The sequence below is a fragment of the Ambystoma mexicanum genome, chromosome 11 (genome assembly GCF_040938575.1).
Source record: "Ambystoma mexicanum isolate Mex_15411 chromosome 11, UKY_AmexF1_1, whole genome shotgun sequence".
Taxonomy (NCBI): Eukaryota; Metazoa; Chordata; class Amphibia; order Caudata; family Ambystomatidae; genus Ambystoma; species Ambystoma mexicanum.
Window position 1 is genome coordinate 676,483,720 of NC_090934.1, and position 23,077 is coordinate 676,506,796.

The 23,077-nt window shown below is 47.0% G+C and overlaps 1 protein-coding gene across 4 annotated transcripts in view; it reads right to left on the reverse strand.

Annotated features, from left to right (window-relative positions):
• MPPED2 (metallophosphoesterase domain containing 2) overlaps positions 1-23,077 on the reverse strand; it is a 1,149,018-nt gene that overhangs the window by 88,295 nt on the left and 1,037,646 nt on the right. For all 4 annotated transcript variants that reach the window (XM_069623535.1, XM_069623537.1, XM_069623538.1 and 1 more), the window contains exon 6: positions 3,173-3,286. In XM_069623535.1, the coding sequence (XP_069479636.1) occupies positions 3,173-3,286 (114 nt within the window). The remainder of the gene's footprint in view (positions 1-3,172; positions 3,287-23,077) is intronic.

Sequence of the window (23,077 nt, forward strand, 5' to 3'; positions counted from 1 at the left end):
TGACTTTGTCCCGCACCCAGTGTGTCCCCGACATACTCAGGTGATGAGAGGCATCACACATACACTTTTCCTTGTTCACATAGTTGAACCGTATTTTAGAATCTTACAGGGTTTACACATTCCCATCCTTCAATGAAAGGAGGCCTGATCAACCATACTTTCAAGATAAGGACAACCCTAACAAACAGATACGTTTCTTTATCTACCATAACCTTGACAGCGCTCAAGATTAGTAGCTTCGAAGCCACAAAGAAGTGTTTTCACTTTTTAATATGAGGCTCGTCACAGACAGGCAGACACCTTAACATATCATGTAAGATTGGGCACAACTATAGTCAAATATACAGTACATAGTTTAAGTACAGCGACTCTGGTAACTCAGTACCTGATACAAGTTTAGTATGTTGATGTTTTCCCTTACTGTCAGCTCTCATCGCTCAAGAGTAGAAAGAGTAGAGTTGGATGATTTTCTTTCCCATGCGGTAGTATATTTTAGAACTAGATCAGGAGTAAGCAGGTATACAATACGCCTGTAACACAACAGGCTCGGTTGGAGGAAAGAGTCCCCTCACTAATTCCTGTACACCATCTTGTAGGCATCTTGGGCAACTACATATCATCTTGTAGGCACTGTGGGCAACTGTACAACAAAAGTTTCAGAACTACTACTATGGAAGAGTGAATTCAAAATATCAATGGGGATGATGTCCTACTGCCAGGTTAAGCGAGCAAGGCATCCCTGTTGGTGGATACTCTGGAGGACTTTTCTGGTGCATGCCAGCAGGCAGGTCTCCATACCTTTCTCTTTCTGTTTTACCTTATATCTCTTCCAAACCCAGTTACATGGAATTTACTCCCAGGAAACACGAGACAGGTTGTGCTATCCCAAAACATGAGACAGGTTGTGCTATCCCTTAGAAGAGGTAAAAGCCTGACGAATTTGATAGCATTCTTAACTGGTATAGTGGAACTGAAGACGTGTACCATCTAAAGCCGGTTCTGCAAGTACGACACAGATACCACCATCCCATCGTAAGTGTTCAGTTTTTTCCAAAGCCTATTGAAGGCTGTCTTCAAACATGACTGTTGCCTGACATTTGAGTGCACAACACATATATTTTCCTCTCCTCGCTATGTACCATCAGCTCAGAATTAGGCCTTAAAGCATATCTGTTGCTTGAATCCCTCCTGTTCTGTCGTTTTCGTTTTGCTCCGCTTCCTCCTCCACCCAGTTATGTCTCTTTCTCTCCAATTTGTTTTTCTTCTTCTTTCTCTACCTCCCATTCTGGCTCGTCATTATCTGCTCCTGTTATGTTGAACCCCCATCCTTCCCATGCCCTATGTCTATTGTCTTTTAGTCAGTGTCTTTCCTCTTTGACTCCTATGTTCTCTCCTCTGTCTCTCTTTCATTGTCTTTTCCCTCTTGTTCGCATTCCTCCTCCTCCATCACATTCTGTCTCGTGTCTATCTCACATTCTTTCGTCTCACCTTCCCAGTTCTAGTTCTCTTCAATCAGTATCCCTCCTGTTCATGCTCTGCCTCAAAATATACCTCTCTTGCACTGCGTTTCTCTCCATCTCTCCTTCCTTTCTCCATTTCAGTTGTCTTTTTTTGCACTCCTCTATTGTTTTTTTCTGGAGCTGTCAAATCGTCTCTTCTCTTTCTTATGCTCCCTTCCATCTCTTTTCTAATTCTCTGAATTTGTTCTCTATCTCTCACTCCTGTACCACAGTTCATTCCCCCGCACTCTCCTGGTATGGTCATGTTGTAGGCATTCATGATGAGGAGGACATTACCACGCAGCACACTTCGTTTTGTTTTAACATCTTTCTTCAAGTATTTGTGGGTGTAGAGTTATTGCGATGGAACCTATTTGAATACTGTGAGTTCATGGGAAAGACCTGTGGCTACAATTCATATTGTTTCCCCATTTTATAGCCCAAAAAAAGATTACCATGCTAGGTACAAGAACAGCTGTCTGCTTACCATGGTAACACATCCTACTTGGCCTTGTGGAACTCATGAACTCTGTGTCAAATCATTACTCAAGGCTCTGTCTTTGGCATCTTACTTTCCTCTTCATATCACCTTTGCGATATCCACTGCCCCCTGGTCTTTGTCTCTTTTTCGTCTTTTTCCACTATTAAAGCTGGTCTCATAACAGACAGCTTTTCATAAAGCTGCTAATAGTTGGCCATGCACTGCTTGATGCACAACCCATCCAAAAGAGATCATATAGCCCCCCCCCACATCCAATGCACAAAATATAATCTTTTCCTACCACCCCACCTTCTACTCCTCAAGGCACCAAAGCACCCAAGGTCCAATCTGATTCTGAAATTAGATTCTTTCCCCTTAATTATGCGCGCAGTAACCTTTGCTTGCTATCATCTACAGGATTTTTCCCACTGCCAGAACTCTAATGAATGCAATTTTTGTAAACCGAGTCAACTATGGAAACAGCCTCCTGCTTATCCTCCACATCTATTCCTTTCAACCTATGAAAATGCCCGCAATGTTTACACCCACAGCCTTTTCAACCTATCACGCCCCACTTCCAACCTCACATATCAGAAACCCAAGGCTGATTTTCTGCTTACCACATGTCACTTTGCACATTCCTAACTTTGAGTTTGTATGTTTGTATGTTCCACAGCCTTACTTCGACACATCTCATCACTCAAAAGCCATCTATAGACCTAAATCGTCCCGACACCCGTGCACACTCGAGGTTTCCCCATCACTGGAACTCCCCTGACCTAGTCCATCATGATGCCACTACCACCCTGAAATCAATCCGAAGAACTCCACAGAAACACTAACTTTCACACAAAGGATAATGTGGAAAATCCATAGACCCCTGAAACCATCTCCAAGCCACAATAGTCTTCATTCACGTCTGTAATTGCTCTCGGTCAATTCTTCTACGAGCTTTAGTGTGGCCATGTGATTGTGCAATGCATTGGCTTAGGTTTTAAATTACAAATAGCTTTCCGGTTTACCCTGTGGTGGAAACTGATGAAAACTCACTCTAACAATTCTGATCAAGATATTCAAGAAAAACACAAATAAATATAACTGCAGGGCCATTTATGGCTACAATCCTAATCATAGGCCTATCCTGTTCATCTAAACAATAGCGTCAACACCATCACAATCTATTTTTTCTTACCTTCATGGATTCCACCAAAGACGTGAAGCTTAGGTCGTACTCGCCGTTGCACTGTATTTAAGAGCTCGACGCAGCCAACTCTCTGCAGTTCCTTTGGAACCCAGTCTCGAAAACCTACGGCAAAAAGCAATCAATACTCTTAATTTTCTCCATTCAGGTAAGGTTTCTTTCAGACTTTCAGGAAGCCATAATTCATTGGCGGCTTATTACGTTATCTGTAATCCGAACCTCCCCATTAAAGCCGCCAATTGCTTTTAAGAAACTTTTCTCTGCCACTTTATCTTCATGGGGTTCTTGTGTTTTTTTAATTTTCTTTCCTAATTAACATTTTTTCCAGCAGGCAGTCTGATTGATTAAACTACAGGCAAGGGATCCTTTTTTCATGATTAGACCCCAGCTTTTGTTCCCGGCAATGCTGCAATCTTTAAACTGTGTTTCCCCCTTGTGTCCTTTCCCGTGGTTTTTAATAGACCTTTCTTTCCAGCCAACGAGATACTGGAAGGACTTAAAGTGCTTTCAACATTACTAAGGAATGGGCCTCATTAAAGCCCTATGAAGGACTAAAGTCAAGGGTAGAGCAAATATACATCTGAACATACTGCGGTCAGTATAGTTCAAAACAAAAGGCCAAAATCTTTATTCTCCCAGAGCTGCAGAAATTCCAAACGGTATTTTGGTTTCACAGTGAAGAAAACATATTCAATTAGCCTTTCCACACGGGGCATTTATTGAGCACTGAATTGCTTCAAGCCTACCTCTGAGTTATTGCAGCGCTAGGTTCTGCGCGAAAAGAACGGCTATGATTCGCTTACTAAGTAACATGGACGTATGCTGGGGGCGGCGGGAGACACCATTCAAAGTACTGAAGCCAAACACAGCTACTCCTTACACATTTGATACCTGCAAATCACTGCAGCTCAGGGTAATATTTCAATTCACCTTCCCCTAAACTTGGCCGGCTTAAAGGACCTTTACGCCATTAGCTGTACCATGTCATTTTCAAGCGACACAATATCTCATGTTTCAATGGGCTCACCTTGCACAGGGTCAGAGCTCTAAGGACATCAGACCGCTGTCAAGCCCTCATCCCTCAGCTGGCAGCGCCAAGAGCCATCTCAGCATTGCTAAACAGGTCGGTGCTAATTCACTACTTTTTAAGTAAAAGCCACTTAGTTTTTCAGTTAAAGTATTACATCCATAAAAAGGGACATCCATTATAGTAAATGCCTGCTGTCTAGATTAAGATAAAAGCTTGTGGCAGGGGGCGAGCAGTGGAGAATGCCGAGGGGGCACGATGAACCAGGGGAAATCATTGAAAGCAGCCATCTCTACCCAGATGTGAGAGAAAGAGGAAACAAACTGAAAATCCAAAGAAAGACTTGCATTACTTTCTGGAAATTCATGTATTGAAAAGATTGGTGCAGGTGCGAAGTGACCACTCCTTTCTCCCCATGGCCCTGACCCTTCGATGTCCGCAGTGCGAGTTCACAGATGGGAGTCAATGCAGGACATATTTTCCCTGTGCATATTGAGATTTCAAACACAACTACGTTATGACAGCTCCAACCCACATCAACTCGTGCCAACGTACAACAGATAAAATGCACACATTGTAAGTAAAGGGAACAACATTAACATCCAACTTCTACAACAATTGTATTAAAAACAATCTTTCCTGGGGGGCCAAGCTCCGTTTGGCATTAGATCGAGGCCACATTGGTAGCCGACCACTCCTCAAATCCCACTTCTTCCACTCGAAAAATTAAAACATTTAACTTTAATGACGATCGGGTTTGCAACAACATTTCTGAAATGTTAGTGGTGAATGAGAAAATCTCACATTCATAATATAATGGTTTTATTTGCATGCAGTATTTCATCGTTCATTTCACCTGCTCCCAAGTGTTCATATTATTACATTTTTCATGGCATTCAATTTATCGACCTCGGATAGACGAAGGACTGTGTCTGCCGTAAGGGATTCAAACTCGTGTTCCAGAGGTTGAAAAATTCATTTTCTCTCATTCCCCCATCCTAAAGAATGTCTAATAAAAAATATTGTTATTTGTGGTCTTTCTAAAAGAAATTCGGTCAGGAACATTGGTAAAACATGAAATGGCTTGAGGACCATTTCATGGTATGGAATGAGGAAGGATACTATGGCGGTTCCCATGGTACATATGTGAAAAATAGGACTGAGTAGTTTAAAGCACTTTGCGGTAGTAACAATGACCCATTACTACATAGGAGTTAAAAAACAAACATTTCCCACAGGGGTTGGGGGGCCGCTTCACATGCAAATTTTTATATAAAACTAGAAAAACAAAGCATTTTAAGGTGCATTCGACCAGTGACAATGGTTTCAAAGTTATGAGATTTAAAGATTACTCCAAAGGATTCTCCACATTTCCCACCCAAAGACAAAGCCAATTCACATCTAAAAAGAGGTGCGGAAATTGACCACATGCTCAGCAACGTGTATCACCAGCCACATGCTCAACACCATATATGGCTAGCCTCCACATTCCAACTAGCAAGTAGGGCTGGTAGGGCCAGTCTGTACAATATTAGCAATAGGTAGAACAGACATCCACTTACGGACCAATATAGGTAGGGTCGGTCTCCACACACCATTCACTCTGCTCTTTCTTCGTTGTGCTTTATTTTTTCTTTTACTATCTTTATTTCTATCCCACTACATTCGCTGTTTCCTTTGTTTGCTTTTTTATCCCCCACCTAACAACTAAGACTATCAATTCTGTTTCCTGCTCGGTTCTCCCTTTACCCTGCAGATGAACTAGTGAAATCTGTGCAATGTGTTGGGATGTAAATGAATCTATCCCACCCCCCCTAGGTGCCTTAGAGTGAGGCGAATCCCATGAATAGTGCAATGTGCTAGGGGGGAAAGGGATGTCTTAGAGAAACTCAGCCGGGATGCAATGTGATTGGCATTATAGATGAATAGACGTAGTGCGCGCACATAAAGAGACGCAAATTTATAGTTATGGAAGACGAATGCAGCCGTACATGGCTGCGCGGTAAACGTAGGCCTGACGGAGAAACATGAACAGGCCCAAACGCTGAGGATGGATGTGCCTGCGCTGCTAATTCCCACATAAATGTCCCATTGTTCCCTGACTGTTGCAATTATTTAGTATCACATAGAGGAATTCGCCCTTCAAGGCCGCAAGACAGCAACAGGCTCCTCGCCATGCCCGTTCATCACAAGTAGGCCAACAGCAGACCTCCAACCCCACCCAGCCCACCATGACAGGTAGCACCCCCACTGACCGCGTCCCAGAGTCCCTGCATTCCCCAAAAAGAGAGTGACCCCAGCCCGCCCCCAATAAAACAAATGGTCATAACAAATCTGAACATGCATGACTATGTCACCTCTTCCCATAAATACACCCTTTGTAGTATGAGGTACAGAGAGGGATAAATTATAGATCAAAATGAAGGTAGAAGCCTTGGGTGCGAGGAGTGCAATAAAGATAGAGCACAAATTGTGTGGGTCAGCATGATTGTATTTCTTCCCTTCCCCCATGTGCCAGTCCATGAGCCTCTCGGGTGCATGCCATAATGATGTAGTAGTACCATTAGCTCACAAAGAGTAGTCATGGAACAGAAACATGTGAAGCGCCTGACCTTCAGCCCCTGACGAGATGAGCCCAGCTGACCCAAGTGGAGACGGACAGACGGCGCAGGCGAGAACCAATCATAGCCTGGCATCCCCTATGGAGCAGGGCCATGTATACTGTTTTACCAATCAGTTGTGTGGGTTTAGACCCTATATGTGATGTCTTTAGTGACACTGTGGCCGTTTATAATGTGCTAACAATAAATTTGGAGTCAGAACGTTCGAGCAGCAGAGTCCTCTGCTGGCACCTTTACTCTGTACAATTAAACCTTGTTATCCTTGAAAGCAATCTCTTGGCCTTTTTTTCCCCTAGATGGTTGCATTTTCTCTGGTATGAGCATAAACAGGGACTTGCCTTCATTGGCCAACTCAGCCTTTCATTGTTCTGAGGTATGTACAATGAAAGCTATATCACAGCAGGCCAAGGGATACACAGACAGCTAGGAAACCGATATTAAGTTCCAAGTGCCTTTACGAATGGGGTGAACTTAAGCTTCCTTTCAGGACCGTCACCCTGAGTTCTTCGCCCTCTTCCTTGTGCGCCACCTTCCTGAGGGTGATGAAAGAATCACCCACTGACTCTAGGGGTTTTAATGGTTGCACACTATTTCTTTGCTAAGATTTTTATGTCGGGATGATCCACACCTACTTCTCATTCTAGATACCTTGGTACCACCACTATTGGGCCTTGCATCGTCAGGATGGACTGGTCGTGCAACCCTTTTTGATCATGCCTAGGATTAGTTTGGGAAGAAGTGTTGCTAAGGTGTGACCCATTTTAGGCTGCTGGAGGCTCTCATGCCTCATACTCCTCCATCAACTCAGGTGCCTCTGCAGAGTCTACCTCCAGGCTAACTCTTGCTCCAGGCTCTCAACTCTTTGTTACGCCTTTCTCTTCTATGCTCTTCTCCCTTTCAGTGGTGTTTGTCTCTCTCAGCCCCCCCGACCCCTCCACTGTCCAACTCCCCTCATTTCCTCCTCTTAGTTGCACACTGCTCTAAGCCGAATGCTCCTCAAATACCACTTCCTTTCTTCCTCTGCTCCACTTGCTGATTTATATTCCTCATCTGCCTCTTTTTTATCCCCTTTCAAGTTTTCTTCCCCTCCCGCCAATGTCCTTTCCTCCACCTCCTGTCTCCCCTCCTTTTCAACTTTACTTTCACCTCCTTCGGACGCCCTCTCTTTATCCTCTCCCCCCCATTAACTCACCCATCACCACATCCTCTGTTCATTGGGATGTTATTTCTTTTCCTCCTCTCCTACCTTCAACTCTCCTTTTGCCACCTGATCTTAGCACCTTTGTCTGCCTCCTCCTCAGTAACCCTCCAACTTGCTTCAACCCTCTCCAACTCCTGACATACACAATATATAGCAACACCTGCTGCCTTTTAAAGGAAAATGTGTTGGCCAATGAATTACATCATTTATTAGTGACTTGCATTCGGGTATGCTCTCGGATTGGGTACATGACTCTGGGACAAGATATCTCCCAGCCAACTTCCTTTTAGTTGTGCACACTAATGCAGGTCTACAGGCCAAGCATTTATTATGGCCCGCCGCCATCTTGACACTATCCGATCTTGTTCTGCAGCCATCTTCCCGAGTTGAGTGAAGTTTCACAGGTCTCCAAATCTCCATGTTAATGCACCATTACATATGAGTGGAGACCATGAGAGATATATTGGTGCAAACCATTTGTTGATGGCAAAAGTCCCTGGGAGAGGGGCAGCAGGAGGAAGTATGCAGTAATTCACATAGCAAGGGTACACATGATTTTCCATTTCTCTGCAGTTTAACAATTGCTAAATGAGGTTCACTGGGATATTAAAGGAATCATTTCCACTACCAAGAGGCTTCAGGTGTTTGAAGAAGGTTTATCAAGTGAAGCTGGCCAAATAGTCTGAACACTGGGATGAAGTAAAACACATAATGCCAGAATTTAAATCCCTTCCTGGTTAGAGTGTGGACGGCTATAGTTGGGGCCTCCATAAACTCAGAAGCCTTCCAGATTTTCTTCCCTTAACAATGACGACAGTCACATCCAATTCCCTCAGTCCTTGTCCCTTATGGCATCCAGCCCTCAGAAATACCATGATTGACCTTCAGCAAATATGCCTTGTGAAAGCGGAGGATGAAACCTTCAGGAAGGTGATGGGGTAGCTGTACTCTAAGGCTGGGGATGGATTGGGGGGCTTGCAAGATCAACTGCATACCTGCAAAAGGGTCTAAATCATAGAGTGGGTGGTGGCCTCAGGCCACCAGGGTCACGCCAAAGTCTCATCACCCAGTCGACTGCATGCAACCTTTCTACAGCAATTTAATGGCTTAAAAACAACATATGCTTACTTACAGCACCATGGAGTTGCGTAATCTGTGCTAGCAAGTTCTATATAGAACTAGCTAGGGTCTCATCAGGGGTTGGGCGGTGCAGTAAAAATGTGGTGGTAGCGCTATTACTGCTACTCCCAATACAGAGTTTGGGGGAACTCAGAGGATTCACCTCTAGCTCTGAGCTGGAGGTAAATACGCAGACTTTCCGCCCATTTTTCCGCGCAATTACTATGCCTCAATAATTGTGCCAAGAATGCCCCATTGACTTCTATGGACGCCAAAGAAAATGGTGCTGGACCAAGTTGCGGTAATGGTAATTGTGTTGTGCGGTATCTCGGTGGGCTACCGCCCAACTTGTGATGAGGCCCTTGCCTTGCTTTTCCACTCATTTCCCTTTCAGAATGTTCTTTATATTTTTACACTTTTTCCCTTCCTCTTTTTTCATATCAATTTCTTTCTACTACTTCTCCCTCTTTATTTTTTCATGATTTGACTATTGGTTCCTTCCTGTCACTCCACCTTAAGATTTCTTTTTCCTTTTTTGCCCCATCTTACCTCCCTTCTTGGTTCTCCCCTTTTCTCTCCATCTCATGTCCGTTGCTTTTCCCAGATTCCTCTCCCACATTTTCATTATAATGTTTCCTTGTTTTTGGTAGGTCTCTTTTGCCAACTCTCTCCAGTTCCTGCTAATAATTTTCTAACTGTGGTACATCAGTGACCCCCAGCCCACTGAGGCTTGTGGCCTGGAGGAGAACTTAACACTTCAGAGGTTCAGTGATGGAGCGGTACTAAATTAAGAGTAGCAATCCCATCCTCAGCCCCACTACTGCTATGTCTTGCCTGACATGACAACAGCCAGAGGAGAGGGTCAAAAGGCTACAGAAAAGGGCCCAGGCGTCATTCAAGTCAAACAAGCTGCACAATAATGATTCCAGTTCTAGAAAAAGTACAGAAGCTGGGCCATTCTAAATATCAGAAGGGAGGTCCCCATTCTAGATGACATGCTGGAGAAGAAGGGTCACCCTAGGTAAGAACCACGTGGTCATCTAGAACTATACGCTCTACATTGCTCTGCAGATACCATCACTGGTTACCAGTGAAGATCACAGAGAGCAAGATTTTTAGGATATCATTGCAAAGCATGGCATAAGATTAAGGCAGCTATTGTATGCATGTGCCGATATTCTGTCCATATCCAAGTGGAAGCTCTGCATAAACTACATCCCTGTTGTTCTTACTTCATCATATGTCAACCAGTGACTAAATATTGAGGCTTAAAAGAAGGAAGTAGAGCCTTTAGAGAATACAAACTTCAAGTCTAACCTGGGTGCTGCTGTGGTCACCCAATTACCTTGCTGTCAAATCAGTTAATCAGTGGTGTTGGGTGTAGATAACAAAGCCTTCATCCTTCCTCACTAGCAAGCAACACATTGGTTTTATATAGGTTAACCTTCAGCAATGTTTGCGCCATACAAATAGAGACTTTGGGCCTCATTACAACCTGCCATTCCGGGACCGTGCAAAATCCGTGACGGCGGTAAAAACGTTTCCGTGTCCGCAAGGTTGCGGAAAAACCGTCCGATTACACGCTGTCGGCCGCGCGCACCACACGGACTCGGAAACGTTGTTACCGCCGTCACGGAAAACCCCACGGAAATGGAAATAACGAAGCCACAAGTGGCGCTAAACCCGTTTCCGCCTCCGCCACCACGGACACGGAACCGGAAATACCACGATCACCAAAACAGGAAACAGAGAGGCGGCCCTCATATAAAAGCACAATCCATTGCCATCCAGAGCCAGCACAAGCACAATCCTAACTCTGAGAAGCCAAAAGGGACCACCAGCATGACTGCCAGGATTCCTGCTCAGAGGCAGCGCAAACAGCGCTTCAGAGAGGCGGAGCTGACCGTCTTGGTGGAGCACATTGTGGACAATGCTGAGATGATGTTCAGCGCCGACCAACGGCGTGCCACACAGCAGCGGAGGAAGGAGGTGTGGGCCGAAGCTGCACGCAAGTGCACCGCCGTGGGCGTGGCAGTGAGGAGCGTGAAGGACTGCCACAAGCGTTGGGACGACCTGAGGCTGAGGGTACGCAACCTCATTTCCACGCACCGCCAACGCAGCAGTGGGACAGGCGGAGGACCCCCTTCCCCACTGAGGCTGCAAGCATGGGAGGAGCGTTGCAGCAGCGTCCTCCACCTAGAGGGAATCCATGGGATCGGGCAGGCTGAGGCAGGAGTGAGCCCACCTGCAGATGCCGGTAAGTGCCCAAACATGAATGCCACATGTAAATATGCAGTTGTGAGTACTGGGCCAAAGGACCCATTAACAACCCCCCCCCCCAGGCAGTGCATGTGTGGGCCAAAGGACCCATGAACAACCCCCCCCCCCCCAGGCAGTGCACGTGTGGGCCAAAGGACCCATGAACAACCCCCCCCCCAGGCAGTGCACGTGTGGGCCAAAGGACCCATGAACAACCCCCCCCCCAGGGAGTGCATGTGTGGGCCAAAGGACCCATGAACAACCACCCCCACCAGGCAGTGCATGTGTGGGCCAAAGGACCCATGAACAACCCCCCCCCCCAGGCAGTGCATGTGTGGGCCAAAGGACCCATGAACAACCCCCCCCCCCCGGCAGTGCATGTGTGGGCCAAAGGACCCATGAACAACCCCCCCCCCCAGGCAGTGCATGTGTGGGCCAAAGGACCCATGAACAACCCCCCCCCCCCCAGGCAGTGCATGTATGGGCCAAAGGACCCATCATGATCCGTATGGCAACCAATATCACTGAATGCAGACACCAGCAATCAGATGCATGTGACTAACACTATTCAATGTACAATCTTAATGACGCATGTGATGCACCCATCTGCCACCACAACAACACTAATTGCATGCCCTTTGTGTCCCCACAGCCGTTTCAAGTGACAGTGATACTGTACAACAGGCCAGCCAATCTGCATCGGCAAGTACACTAGCCACCGCCACCACACAGGAGGATGCTGCAGGCAGTTCTGCACCTCTGGCCACATTACCAGCCACTACAGATGTGCGGCACACCACCACCACCGACATCCCCACCGTCTCCACACTGGCTGAGTCTAGACAGGTGCCACGGGAACCTATCATGGACACCCAACACAACACCGAAGGCAGCAGCACTGCAGAGGGGGCGGCCTGCAGTGATAACAGTGCCCCGCAAGAGCACTCGGAAACGGGGTCACAGGGGGAGATGCCCACATTGGAAGACCTGGGCTCCTTCCAGGAGCTGGGGTTCAGCCCCACTTCACTGGGGAGTCCCATGAGGTCGCCCACCTCATCCATGGCCGAACTGAATGCCCGCATGCAGCGGATGGAGGACCAGTAGGCTACCCTCACCCAGCTGGTGGAGAGGCAGCTAGAGGAATCCAGGCTGCAGAGGGAGAGCTACAGCGCCTCAGTGCGTCGCCTGTCGAGGTCCATTGGACGCTTTGCGAGCACCATAGTGACCCTTGCACGCCATGTGCGGGAGGGCAACGACCACACCTCCAGGCTTGTAGAGGCCATGTTGGTTGGCCAACAGGCAAATCTGGCACGGATGCCCTCAATCCCAGATTCTGGGCCATCAAACACTACCACCCCATCCAGCTCCACTACTGCCAGTCCAAGGAGGCGCTCGAGTAGGCTAACGGGTCCTTCGGGCAAGGTTGCACAGGCACAGAAGCGCACGCGGAAGTGATGGCATGTGTGTGGGGCAGTGCAGGACACATGTGGACTACAAGGGTGTGAGAGGGGTGGGCACGTTTGGGTGGTGGGGTAGGTAGTTTTGGGGGTTTGGACAATGGGCTCTGGGTGGGGGTGGGCACGTTTGGGTGGTGGGTGGCCCCGGGTGTACAGCTTCCCTAACCAATGCACCTTCTTCCCTGTTGTTATCACATCAATACATCACCATTTCAAATCAAGACATACATGTGTGGACATTGATCATTTATTTTGCAGTGCAACTATTAATTCATTGTCGTCACCATGTTTGTGCATTTCTGTGAATGTGCTGTGACTCAAAAGTAAATGCCAATCAGGACATCCCGTGCTCTCTGGCCATCATGTGGACCCCCAGGGGGAGGCGGTGCCATCCCATCCCCATCTCCATCCCCATCCCTATCCCCATCCCCATCTTCCTCATCTGCGTCTGGTGGCATTGGGATGTTCCTGCGCAGGCATGTATTGTGCAGCATGGCACATACGAGCGTGATTTTGCCCGTCTTCACTGGGCTGTACAGCAGTGATCCGCCAGATCTGCTCAGACAGCGGAAACGGGCCTTCAGCAGTCCAAATGTCCTCTCAATCATTCCACGTGTGCGGATATGTGCCCTATTGTATGCCTCTTCATGCCTGTTCCTTGGTCTCCGTACAGGTGTCATCATCCATGGCGTGAGTGCATATCCCGCATCACCTACATGGGATGTAGATGGGGGAACATGTCAGTGTTTGTGGCATCATGTCCTCATCTGCTGCTGTGCATTCTTGTATCATCATTCATTCATGCATATGTACCATGCAGTGTCTGGAGGTATGTTTCGGCCATCACGAGGTATGTCGCTGACTGCATATGGGCCTACACATTAACTTGCATGTTTACTGTGCCCTGCGGGTGAAATTTGATTGTGTGCATGTCATGGTGCAGTGCTGTCCACACATGGCAGAGTGACTCCACTGTACGGAAGTAGTAAATACACGTCGTCTCATTTACACGCCTCCCGTGCTTTTTGGGGCAGTGTTTCAATTGAGGGTGGGTGTCTGCAGTGGCACAGGGTTAATGGGACAGTGACGGGATTGGCTGTGGCAGCGTGTGCACGGGCACATTGTGGTGCCCTGTCATGTCTTCCTTCATGATGTTTGGCATCTGCTGTGTATTTGGTAGATGGAAGGGGGGTGATGCATGTGCGGTCACAGCGGCACACTCACAATGCTCATTGGCCTGGACACACACACACCACTCCGACAGGGTTGTAGCATCGTCAGCTGTACTCACCCAATAGCCACGTGCTTTGTCTGGCATAGCGTTCCATGTACCGTGGCAACGTGGAATTCCGCAGTACCATTGAGTCATGTGATGAGCCTGGGAAACGTGCACAGCAGTGTGTAATCAGTTGCATGGCATCACAAACCATCTGGACATTCAAAGAGTGATACTGTTTCCTATTGCGGAACACCGCCTCAATTGCATGTGGTACTGTCAGCTCGACGTGGGTGCAGTCAACTGCGCCTATGCAATTTGGCATGCCCGCTATGGCATGGCATGGAAGGCCAACTTGGTGGCAATGACCTCGGGGAGGGTGCGGGGTAGGGCTATGTGTTCCGACACATGGCGCAACAGGGCATCCAGTACCTGTACCAGGATTTTTGAGAAACACGGTTGTGATATGCCGTGCAGCTCACCAACCGTGTGTTGATAGGTGCCAGTGCCAAGGAAATGCAGAACTGAGACAACCTTCAAGAGGGGGGGGGGTGGCGGTGGGGGTGTCAATTAGGCTGCTGATGTTGTCCTCAATCATGGCGGTGATGTGCAGGATTGTTGCACGGTCCAGCCGGTATAGGGTGTGGATCTGTCCTGGGGTGAGGTTCCAGGGTGAGGCCCTGATGCATGGTATTGGTGGCTGGCGGCGGGGTCGGGCTGGCTGGGCAATGGGGTTTGCCATAGCTGCAGGGTTGGCTGGTTGCCGCCTGCGCCTCCTCCGCCTACGCCTCCTCCTCTGCGCCATTCCTGCCACCATGTGCAGTACTGCCTGTTGGTTGAGTAGGCCCAGTCCCAGTGCTACTAGACCTGCTGCCTGCATGGTTCTGTGTTGTGTTGGGCTGGGTGTGGCCCTTTTGTAGGCTCCCAGTGGCCTGCTAGGTCCAGCTGGGCTGATTTGGTGCACCTGTGCCCTGATTCAGTTCAGCAGGCAGTGTATAACGCCATGTTCGCGCTGGCGGCTGTTCCGCCACCGTGATCACGGGATTTCCGCCATTTTTTTCCCGGTATTTCCGTGTCCGCGCTAGTTGTGATGCTCACGGTGTTTAGTGTTGCCGGTAACGGAGGGGTTTCCGTGCAGACGGACTTAAGGGGAACCCTATTTCCGCGGTGGCGGTTTAGGGTGGTGCTATTACCTGGGCCGCGGGTCATGATTGCACGGACATGGAAACGGTGCCGGTATGGTTTTACCGGCAGTGTTAATTCCGGACCGGAGTACTTGTAATGAGGCCCTTTGTTTAGGAAAATTCAGACAGGGACAAATCACCTCCTGTGAATTAGTGATGAAACAAACCTAAAAAAGAATGCTATATTGATATAGTATTTTCAGCATTTATATCCGCAGACTCTAATTAAAAAAACTCAGGAAATAAAGTCCAAAGAAAGTCAAAGATTTCCATAGATTGAGCTGTATTGCATTTAGTGCTTCCATTAATTGGGGCCCAGTAATACTCTCAAACATGCCAATGGTGTTTTCATTTTCATTGAATGCTTATTGCGGTCGCTTTACTCCCTTCCCTTATACCCAGATTGAAACTTTTACAGATTCAGTGCTTAGTTTGTAAATAAATAAGGGCCAGGTTCCAAATATTTTCTTGAACGCGAGTGCCATGTCAGGATAGGAACTTGCCATCCAATGCTAACACAATCCACTACCTCTCTACATAGTGCAAATGTATTTGAGGTTGCAGCTGCAATTCAGACAGGCTAATTGGAGTGATGGGTGAAATGCCCCTAGCAGATGTGCGATTTACAAATATCAAGCAACATAACACAGAATAATATAATTTAAGATACTAGTTGTGTCTTGAAATGAGACACCAAACCTTTAACTGTTTCTTTGAACAGATCATACTCATTATCATTGTCCTCTTATTTTATAGGAAGAAAGTGGAAAATGTTGACCCTCTGTCCACAGGGAATAGAGTGAACGCACTTTCTTCTTACAGGCACATGATGGACAAATTAAGACTAAGGGCCTCATTATGAGATTGGCGGTAACCTGATGACTGGCTGGGATGTCAGGTGGCGGAAACTGTAATTCCTCATTCCCGTGAAGTGCCATAGGACTCCATGGGAATGGGGACACAGAAGCACCAGCACCATTGCTAATGGTGCCGGTGCTTACGTGAAAACCATGCCTGCAAGAGCTGGTACTCTCGGCAGGTCAGACCTGCAAGGAGATCCGGCCCCTGCTGGCAATCTCGTAGTCTGCCGGACCGGAAAGGGTGCCGGTACGTTGCTACCGGCACCCCTTATTTCTGGACCGCCAGACTTGGAATGAGGCCCTAAGTCATCACTGAACTGAGGAACTTGCCTATCAAACACCTCAAGCTCTTCCTCTATGTATCAGCACTTAGCACAGGAACTCCTACTTAACAGAGGCATTGTTCCTGGCCATGGCCCTGTGGTGATGTCAGCACATCCCATGCTGGCTACTTTGATAAGGTCAGCTACCTGATACAGTCAAGAGGGGGTGAGGAGCCCTCTTAACCTGGGGTGTGAGGCTTATCACATGGATACCCAGAGCCAGTCTTGTCCCAGAGGGAGGGTGTGGGAGTTGGAAGGCCCCAGTCATAATCTTTTGTTCTTGTGCTTGCAGGCATTAAATGAGTACTATCTTGTCTTGACACACACCTGTACTGCACTTTGTGCGGCAATCGGTTTCCCTTTGGAAACTACAGTTCCCAGAAGACCCGGTGGGGGCAGAACAAACAGACTGCCAGTGAAATAAGAAATCTCCATGCGGCAGAAAAACCCTTCCATCAAACAGGCAGGCTCTTCTGTCCATGCGACCCGAACTCCAACAACAACTACACCAAACTATAGACTATGGAGAATTTTCTTCAGCTCTGAAAAGCGTGGGCCCCCAAGGACTATTCCGTTACCTCTTACAGGGATGCTGAGCAGTTCTGGTGTCAATCCAGTACCCTATACATGCCAGAAAGTCCTCATACAAACTGGCACTATGAGACTGATTGTTGCTACAGGGGGTAGCCAATGCTGAGAACCAGGGGAACCACGTATTAGAAAGGGGAGGGGTGCAACAGCCCTTTTATGTTTTCACTCAGCTGTAGAACCTCCCAGGGGCAAGTATAAGCCAGAAGTTGGCCCGGGAACCATGTGATAGAGGTAGCCAATGGAAGAAAGGGGCGGAGAAGAAGGGGGGGGGTAGGTAACAGGATGGTGTGGGTTATTATGGGGAAGTCAAGGAAGGAGAAGGAGGACCAAGAGACCAGGTGAAGGAACGACAGTGGAGAAGACTATGCAAGGGAATTACAGACAGTTTGTGCAAGATAAGATATTTGTTGGTGAGAGAAAGTAGTATTTGGTTATAAGTGCGTGGAGGGTGTGAGAGTGAGACAGATAGAGTAGGGAGTGCATGGCAAGGTGCGTAGGAGGAGTAAGGAGGGTGACTGGGAGAGAAGGTTAGGTGGAGTAGTAAAGTGGAGAGGAGAGAAGTAGTAGAGTGGAGATGGGGGCAGTAGTAGAGTAGAGAGGGGCATAGGAGTAGAGTGGGGAGGGGAATAGTAGTAATGTGGAGAGAAGGGTGGTAGTCTTGAGATGGGGCGGTGGTAGTGTGAAAATGAGGGACTAGAGTGGTGACGCTTAGTAGGAGAAAGTAAGATCAGAGAGGGTGGAGGTGGATAGTACAGAGGAAGAGAGAGAGGAACATCAGAGGGAGAGAGTAGGAAGTGCAAGGGAGAAAAAAGGAGACACAGTGAGTGGAGTATAAGGGAGGAGAGAAGGAGGAGAAACAGGTTAGACACAAAGAGGAGGAGGATTGTGTGGAAGTAGGAGAGCAAGTAGGGCCAGTCTATCTGAAAGGCACCCATTACTGCAGACTACTAGATTTGAGGACTTTAGGTCAGGACCACTTATAATGTTCCCAGCTGGAGTTAGAGAGAAAAAGCATTTGCCTTTAGCCCATCACGTTCAGTATAACAGTTAGTAGATAGTAGGGATTACCAATCTCTAGTGATAGCCTGGAGTTGAGGGATGCCTGGCCAAGAGAATGAATGGTCTGCACCAGATGAGTGAGAGAGGGTTGGGCACTAGGGACCCCATGACAAAATAAACATTAAAAAGCCTTGAACTGTCGAGAGTTGGTGTATTCTAGATGCTATCTGCGACAATACATACCAGTAGACAAATGCACCGCATGAGACTGCTCATTGCTCCTACCTGTACATGTGCTGCAGTGCAAGAACCTGAAATGCCATGTGCCATCTATAGCAGTTACACTTGTAAATATGTATGTGCATGTCCCCTTAACTGCTGAATTAATAAACTTCACTAGTAACACAGTGGCCTGGCTGCTGCCCACACAAGTGTCACTAATCTGCTGTGGATCTGCAGGCCATTATTACTGTAGTGGGGCGCTGAAAATGCTATGCAGGCTTACTGGAACAGAGTGCGATATGGCCATCATGAGAACCCACTGATGTGACCTTCCAGATAATGTTTATTCATGCAAATGACTAACGTATGCAGGAGCAACAACATGGCTCAAACGATTGTTGCTTATTGTGTGGCTATGAGTGACTGACAGTTAAAATGATTAGACTGCCAAAACACCACAGGATACGTCTTAGAAAAAAAGTGCCACTACTTAGAAATAAATCTCGGGGCTCATCCTTGGCAAATACACCAAACACATTAATGACTGCAATTGTTACCATCTCTTCAATTTTCCGTAACCTGAACAACAGAATGTAGGAACAATCTACCTGTCTTGTTACCAACTGTTAGCTTACATTATGTTTGTTAAAGAAGTAATTTGCTTTCAAACTTTTAAACACAGAATCATTTTGACTTCCAAACGATTGAAGATCTTTCAAAAGTTCAGGCATGGAATTGCATGACTACCTCTGCCACACAGTTATCAGCGAAAATCAGAGCTGTAACTTGCATAATACATATGTGAAATTAATTGAAAATTAGTGCAGTTTCATCTTTTATCTGGTTCTAAATCGATGTCAGTTACTAATAAGAAAACCACAGCCCCTTCATATGAGGATTCAAACTGACACAAGAGGCTCATTAGTTACTTAGAAAAGAGTGGGGCAAAGATTCAGTGCCAACGTGGTCTATTTGTCCCCGTAACTTCTGTTAGAAACAACATTCACCATTGTACACAGTCTCTATTCTTGAGTACACAACTTTTGGCTCAGTCTTGGCAGACACAGAATTAATATTCTGGAATTCGACCTGGGGTACAACGTATGAGATGCACAGGCAAATAAGGCACCAAATCTCCAGGATTGCCTGAGCGTACACTCAAGCCCTGCATGCATCACATATGATATGCAGTGTTTTGAGCGCTGAAAACAAACAGAGTTGGGTAAACAATCATTTGTTCAGCCACTGTCCGACACTTGCCCCCCATATGTGTATCACTGATTACTTTAACTCCAGCTCTCCTCACCTAGACCTTCTTGCTATCACTGAAACCTGTATTTCTTCATCTGACACTGCCACTCTGGCAGCCCTACAATAATCTAAACTATCTTTCTTGTACAGCTAACTGGCAGAGGTGGAGGCGTCTGACACCTACTCTCTTCCCAACTCAATGCCTCACAAATCTCCAATGCCTCCTCCTTTCCTACCTATTTTGAATTCACCATCTCTGCTATTGATCTGCCTCACTCGGTTCGCATCATCCCCATCTATCGCCCTCCTGGTCCCACTGGGCCATTGTTTGATGATCTTGGGCAACTCCTTGATTCTCTTCCAACTAAACATCAGCTCATTCTCTTACGTGACTTTAATCTTCCCTCTCCTACCACTTCTCAGAAATCTGAAAATCAAATCTTTTTTTAGTGACCACGCTATCTACTCTAGCCATGACCTACCTATCCACACAGGAGGAAGCTCTTTCGATCTCTTGTTCATCTCCTCCTCAGCCAATAATAGTACTGCCACACCATCCATCTCTATTCACTCAATTGTTTCCATCACGTCTACTTTCCACCCTTTGACCTTAACTCACCACGTGCTTCATCTATTAATAAAAGAAAATGTAGACCTTCCGCCATTCCCTTCTTTCTCTCTGACCTACAGTTCTCAATCTCCTCCTTCACACCCAACGCCTCTTCCACCAACATTGCCTTCCCCAGCTTCCAATTCCTACTAAATGACTCATTCTTCTTTCACTTCACACTGCTTACTTTCACCGCTAAGTCTCAGCATCCTCAACCATGGGCCACCCTATTCATACGCTCTCTCTGCAAAACATGCGTTGGCTGCTGCACAAATGGAGGCGTACCCACTCGCATGAGGACCTGCATCTCTACCTCTCTGCCCTGACCTCTCTCAAGTCCACTCTTGATAGAGTGAAAGGAAAATTCTACCTAACCCTCATTGACGCTCACACCAATGATCCTTGCCGGCTCCAGGGCACCCTAAACTCACTCCTCACTCTTCCTATGTCTATGACTATCAACTCCACGCTCACAGCTAATGACCTAGCTGAAAACTTCACTGAAAATATTTCCAAAGTTAGAGACTCTCTCCTGACCTTCCTCACACTCCCTATTCCTATATGTTACACTCTGCCTAGTCTACCATTCCTCTGCCTCCATCTTCCACTTTAGTCACACTAATACTGACAAAGTACAAAAAAGAAGGTGGGGGAGGCGCGCACTCCCGGTCCTGGTCAATTGAACCTGTTGCAAAAAATATAATAAGTAGCTGGGTCAAATCCCAAAATGGACAAATATTCACAGGGTTAGATCCCTTCTGCTGCAAATCAGGTACTCAGTAATAACAGGGTTAGATCCCTTGCTGCAAATCAGGTACTCGGTAATAACAGGGTTAAATCCCTCAGCTGCAGTTTCGTGGTCTGTAGTTGTTCTCCTCCTAGCGCTTTCTTATCTCAAATAATCATCAGGGAGGCTGTTGAGCAGGTGTGTCTAATTAGACTCAAAGGATTCTGGTAGCTGTAGTGAAAACGTTTTTTTCTGTTCAGGTGACCAGCAACCGACACCCCTCCAAAGCACAAGTCCTTCCCAAATTTGGGGGAGGGGAGAGAACCATCTTTATGATTCTCCAAAGTGGGGCACAGTCACCCCGTGGCGCTGCCTCTGGAGCCCGGGGTGACTGTGCCCCCGGGCTCCAGAGGCAGTGACTCCCCTCCCCCAAATTTGGGAAGGACTTGTGCTTTGGAGGGGTGTCGGTTGCTGGCAACCTGAACAGAAAAAAACTTTTTTCACTACAGCTACCAGAATCCTTTGAGTCTAATTAGACACACCTGCTTAACAGCCTCCCTGATGATTATTTGAGATAAGAAAGCGCTAGGAGGAGAACAACCACAGACCACAGAACTGCAGCTGAGGGATCTAACCCTGTTAATACTGACTACCTGATTTGCAGCAAGGGATCTAACCCTGTTAATACTGACTACCTGATTTGCAGCAAGGGATCTAACCCTGTTAATACTGAGTACCTGATTTTCAGCAGAAGGGATCTAACCCTGTGAATATTTGTCCATTTTGGGATGTGACCCAGCTACCTATTTATTGCAACAGGTTTAATTGACCAGGACCGGGAGTGCGCGCCTCACCCACCTTCTTTTTTGTACTGAATGCTATGGGAGTCCCGGGCTCCAGAGGCAGCGCCACGGGGTGACTGTGCCCCACTTTGGAGAATCATAAAGATGGTTCTCTCCCCTCCCCCAAATTTGGGAAGGACTTGTGCTTTGGAGGGGTGTCGGTTGCTGGCAACCTGAACAGAAAAAAACTTTTTTCACTACAGCTACCAGAATCCTTTGAGTCTAATTAGACACACCTGCTTAACAGCCTCCCTGATGATTATTTGAGATAAGAAAGCGCTAGGAGGAGAACAACCACAGACCACAGAACTGCAGCTGAGGGATCTAACCCTGTTAATACTGACTACCTGATTTGCAGCAAGGGATCTAACCCTGTTAATACTGACTACCTGATTTGCAGCAAGGGATCTAACCCTGTTAATACTGAGTACCTGATTTTCAGCAGAAGGGATCTAACCCTGTGAATATTTGTCCATTTTGGGATGTGACCCAGCTACCTATTTTTTGCAACAGGTTTAATTGACCAGGACCGGGAGTGCGCGCCTCCCCCACCTTCTTTTTTGTACTTAATACTGACAAAGCCCTATCTCTACTGATGAAGGCTAACCCCTTTTGTGCCCCATCAGACCTTCTTGCTCCTCAGCTAGTTAAGCCAATTACCCCTTTAGTGGCCTCACACCTTGCTGAACTCAGCAACCTATCCTTCGACTCTGCTTGCTTTCTCTCCATTTTCAAAACAGCCACGGTCAACCCTATCCTATAAAAGCAAGGGGCTGACCCGAACATACCGGCTAACTTTCACCCTGTGTCTCTCCTTCGGCACTACTCTAAAGTGATTAAAAGGGTTGTGTTCAACCATGTTACCAATTTCGTAGACATCCACAGCCTTCGAGATCTCATACAATCAGGTTTGCACTCCTTTCACTCCACGGAAAATGCTCTCATGAATGTCTCCCAACTTTATTGTCTCTGCTAAGCACTCCAACCTATCCTCTATTCTAATTCTCCTTCGCCTGTCTGCTTCTTTTCACACTATCGATCACTCTGATCTCGTTAATACTTTCTTTCTTCTTGGGATTTGCGATCAAGCCCTTTCCTGGATTGAATACTACCATGCACCTCACCAGTTCCTTTTCTCCTGGACCAACAACAGCTCTCAACTCCCTCCTCTAACTGTTGGGGTTAAACAAGGTTCCGTTTTTGGTCTGCTCCTCCTTAGACTCTGCACCTCTGCACTTGAGGCACTATTCTTCTACTTTGGGTTCTCCTACCAACTCTTCACAGATGACACCCAAACCACCTTCTTTTTTCCTGAACTCACCTCTGATCGCTCTATCAAAATTTCAAACCGTCTCTCTTCCATTAAATGTTGGATGTTTTTGCACTC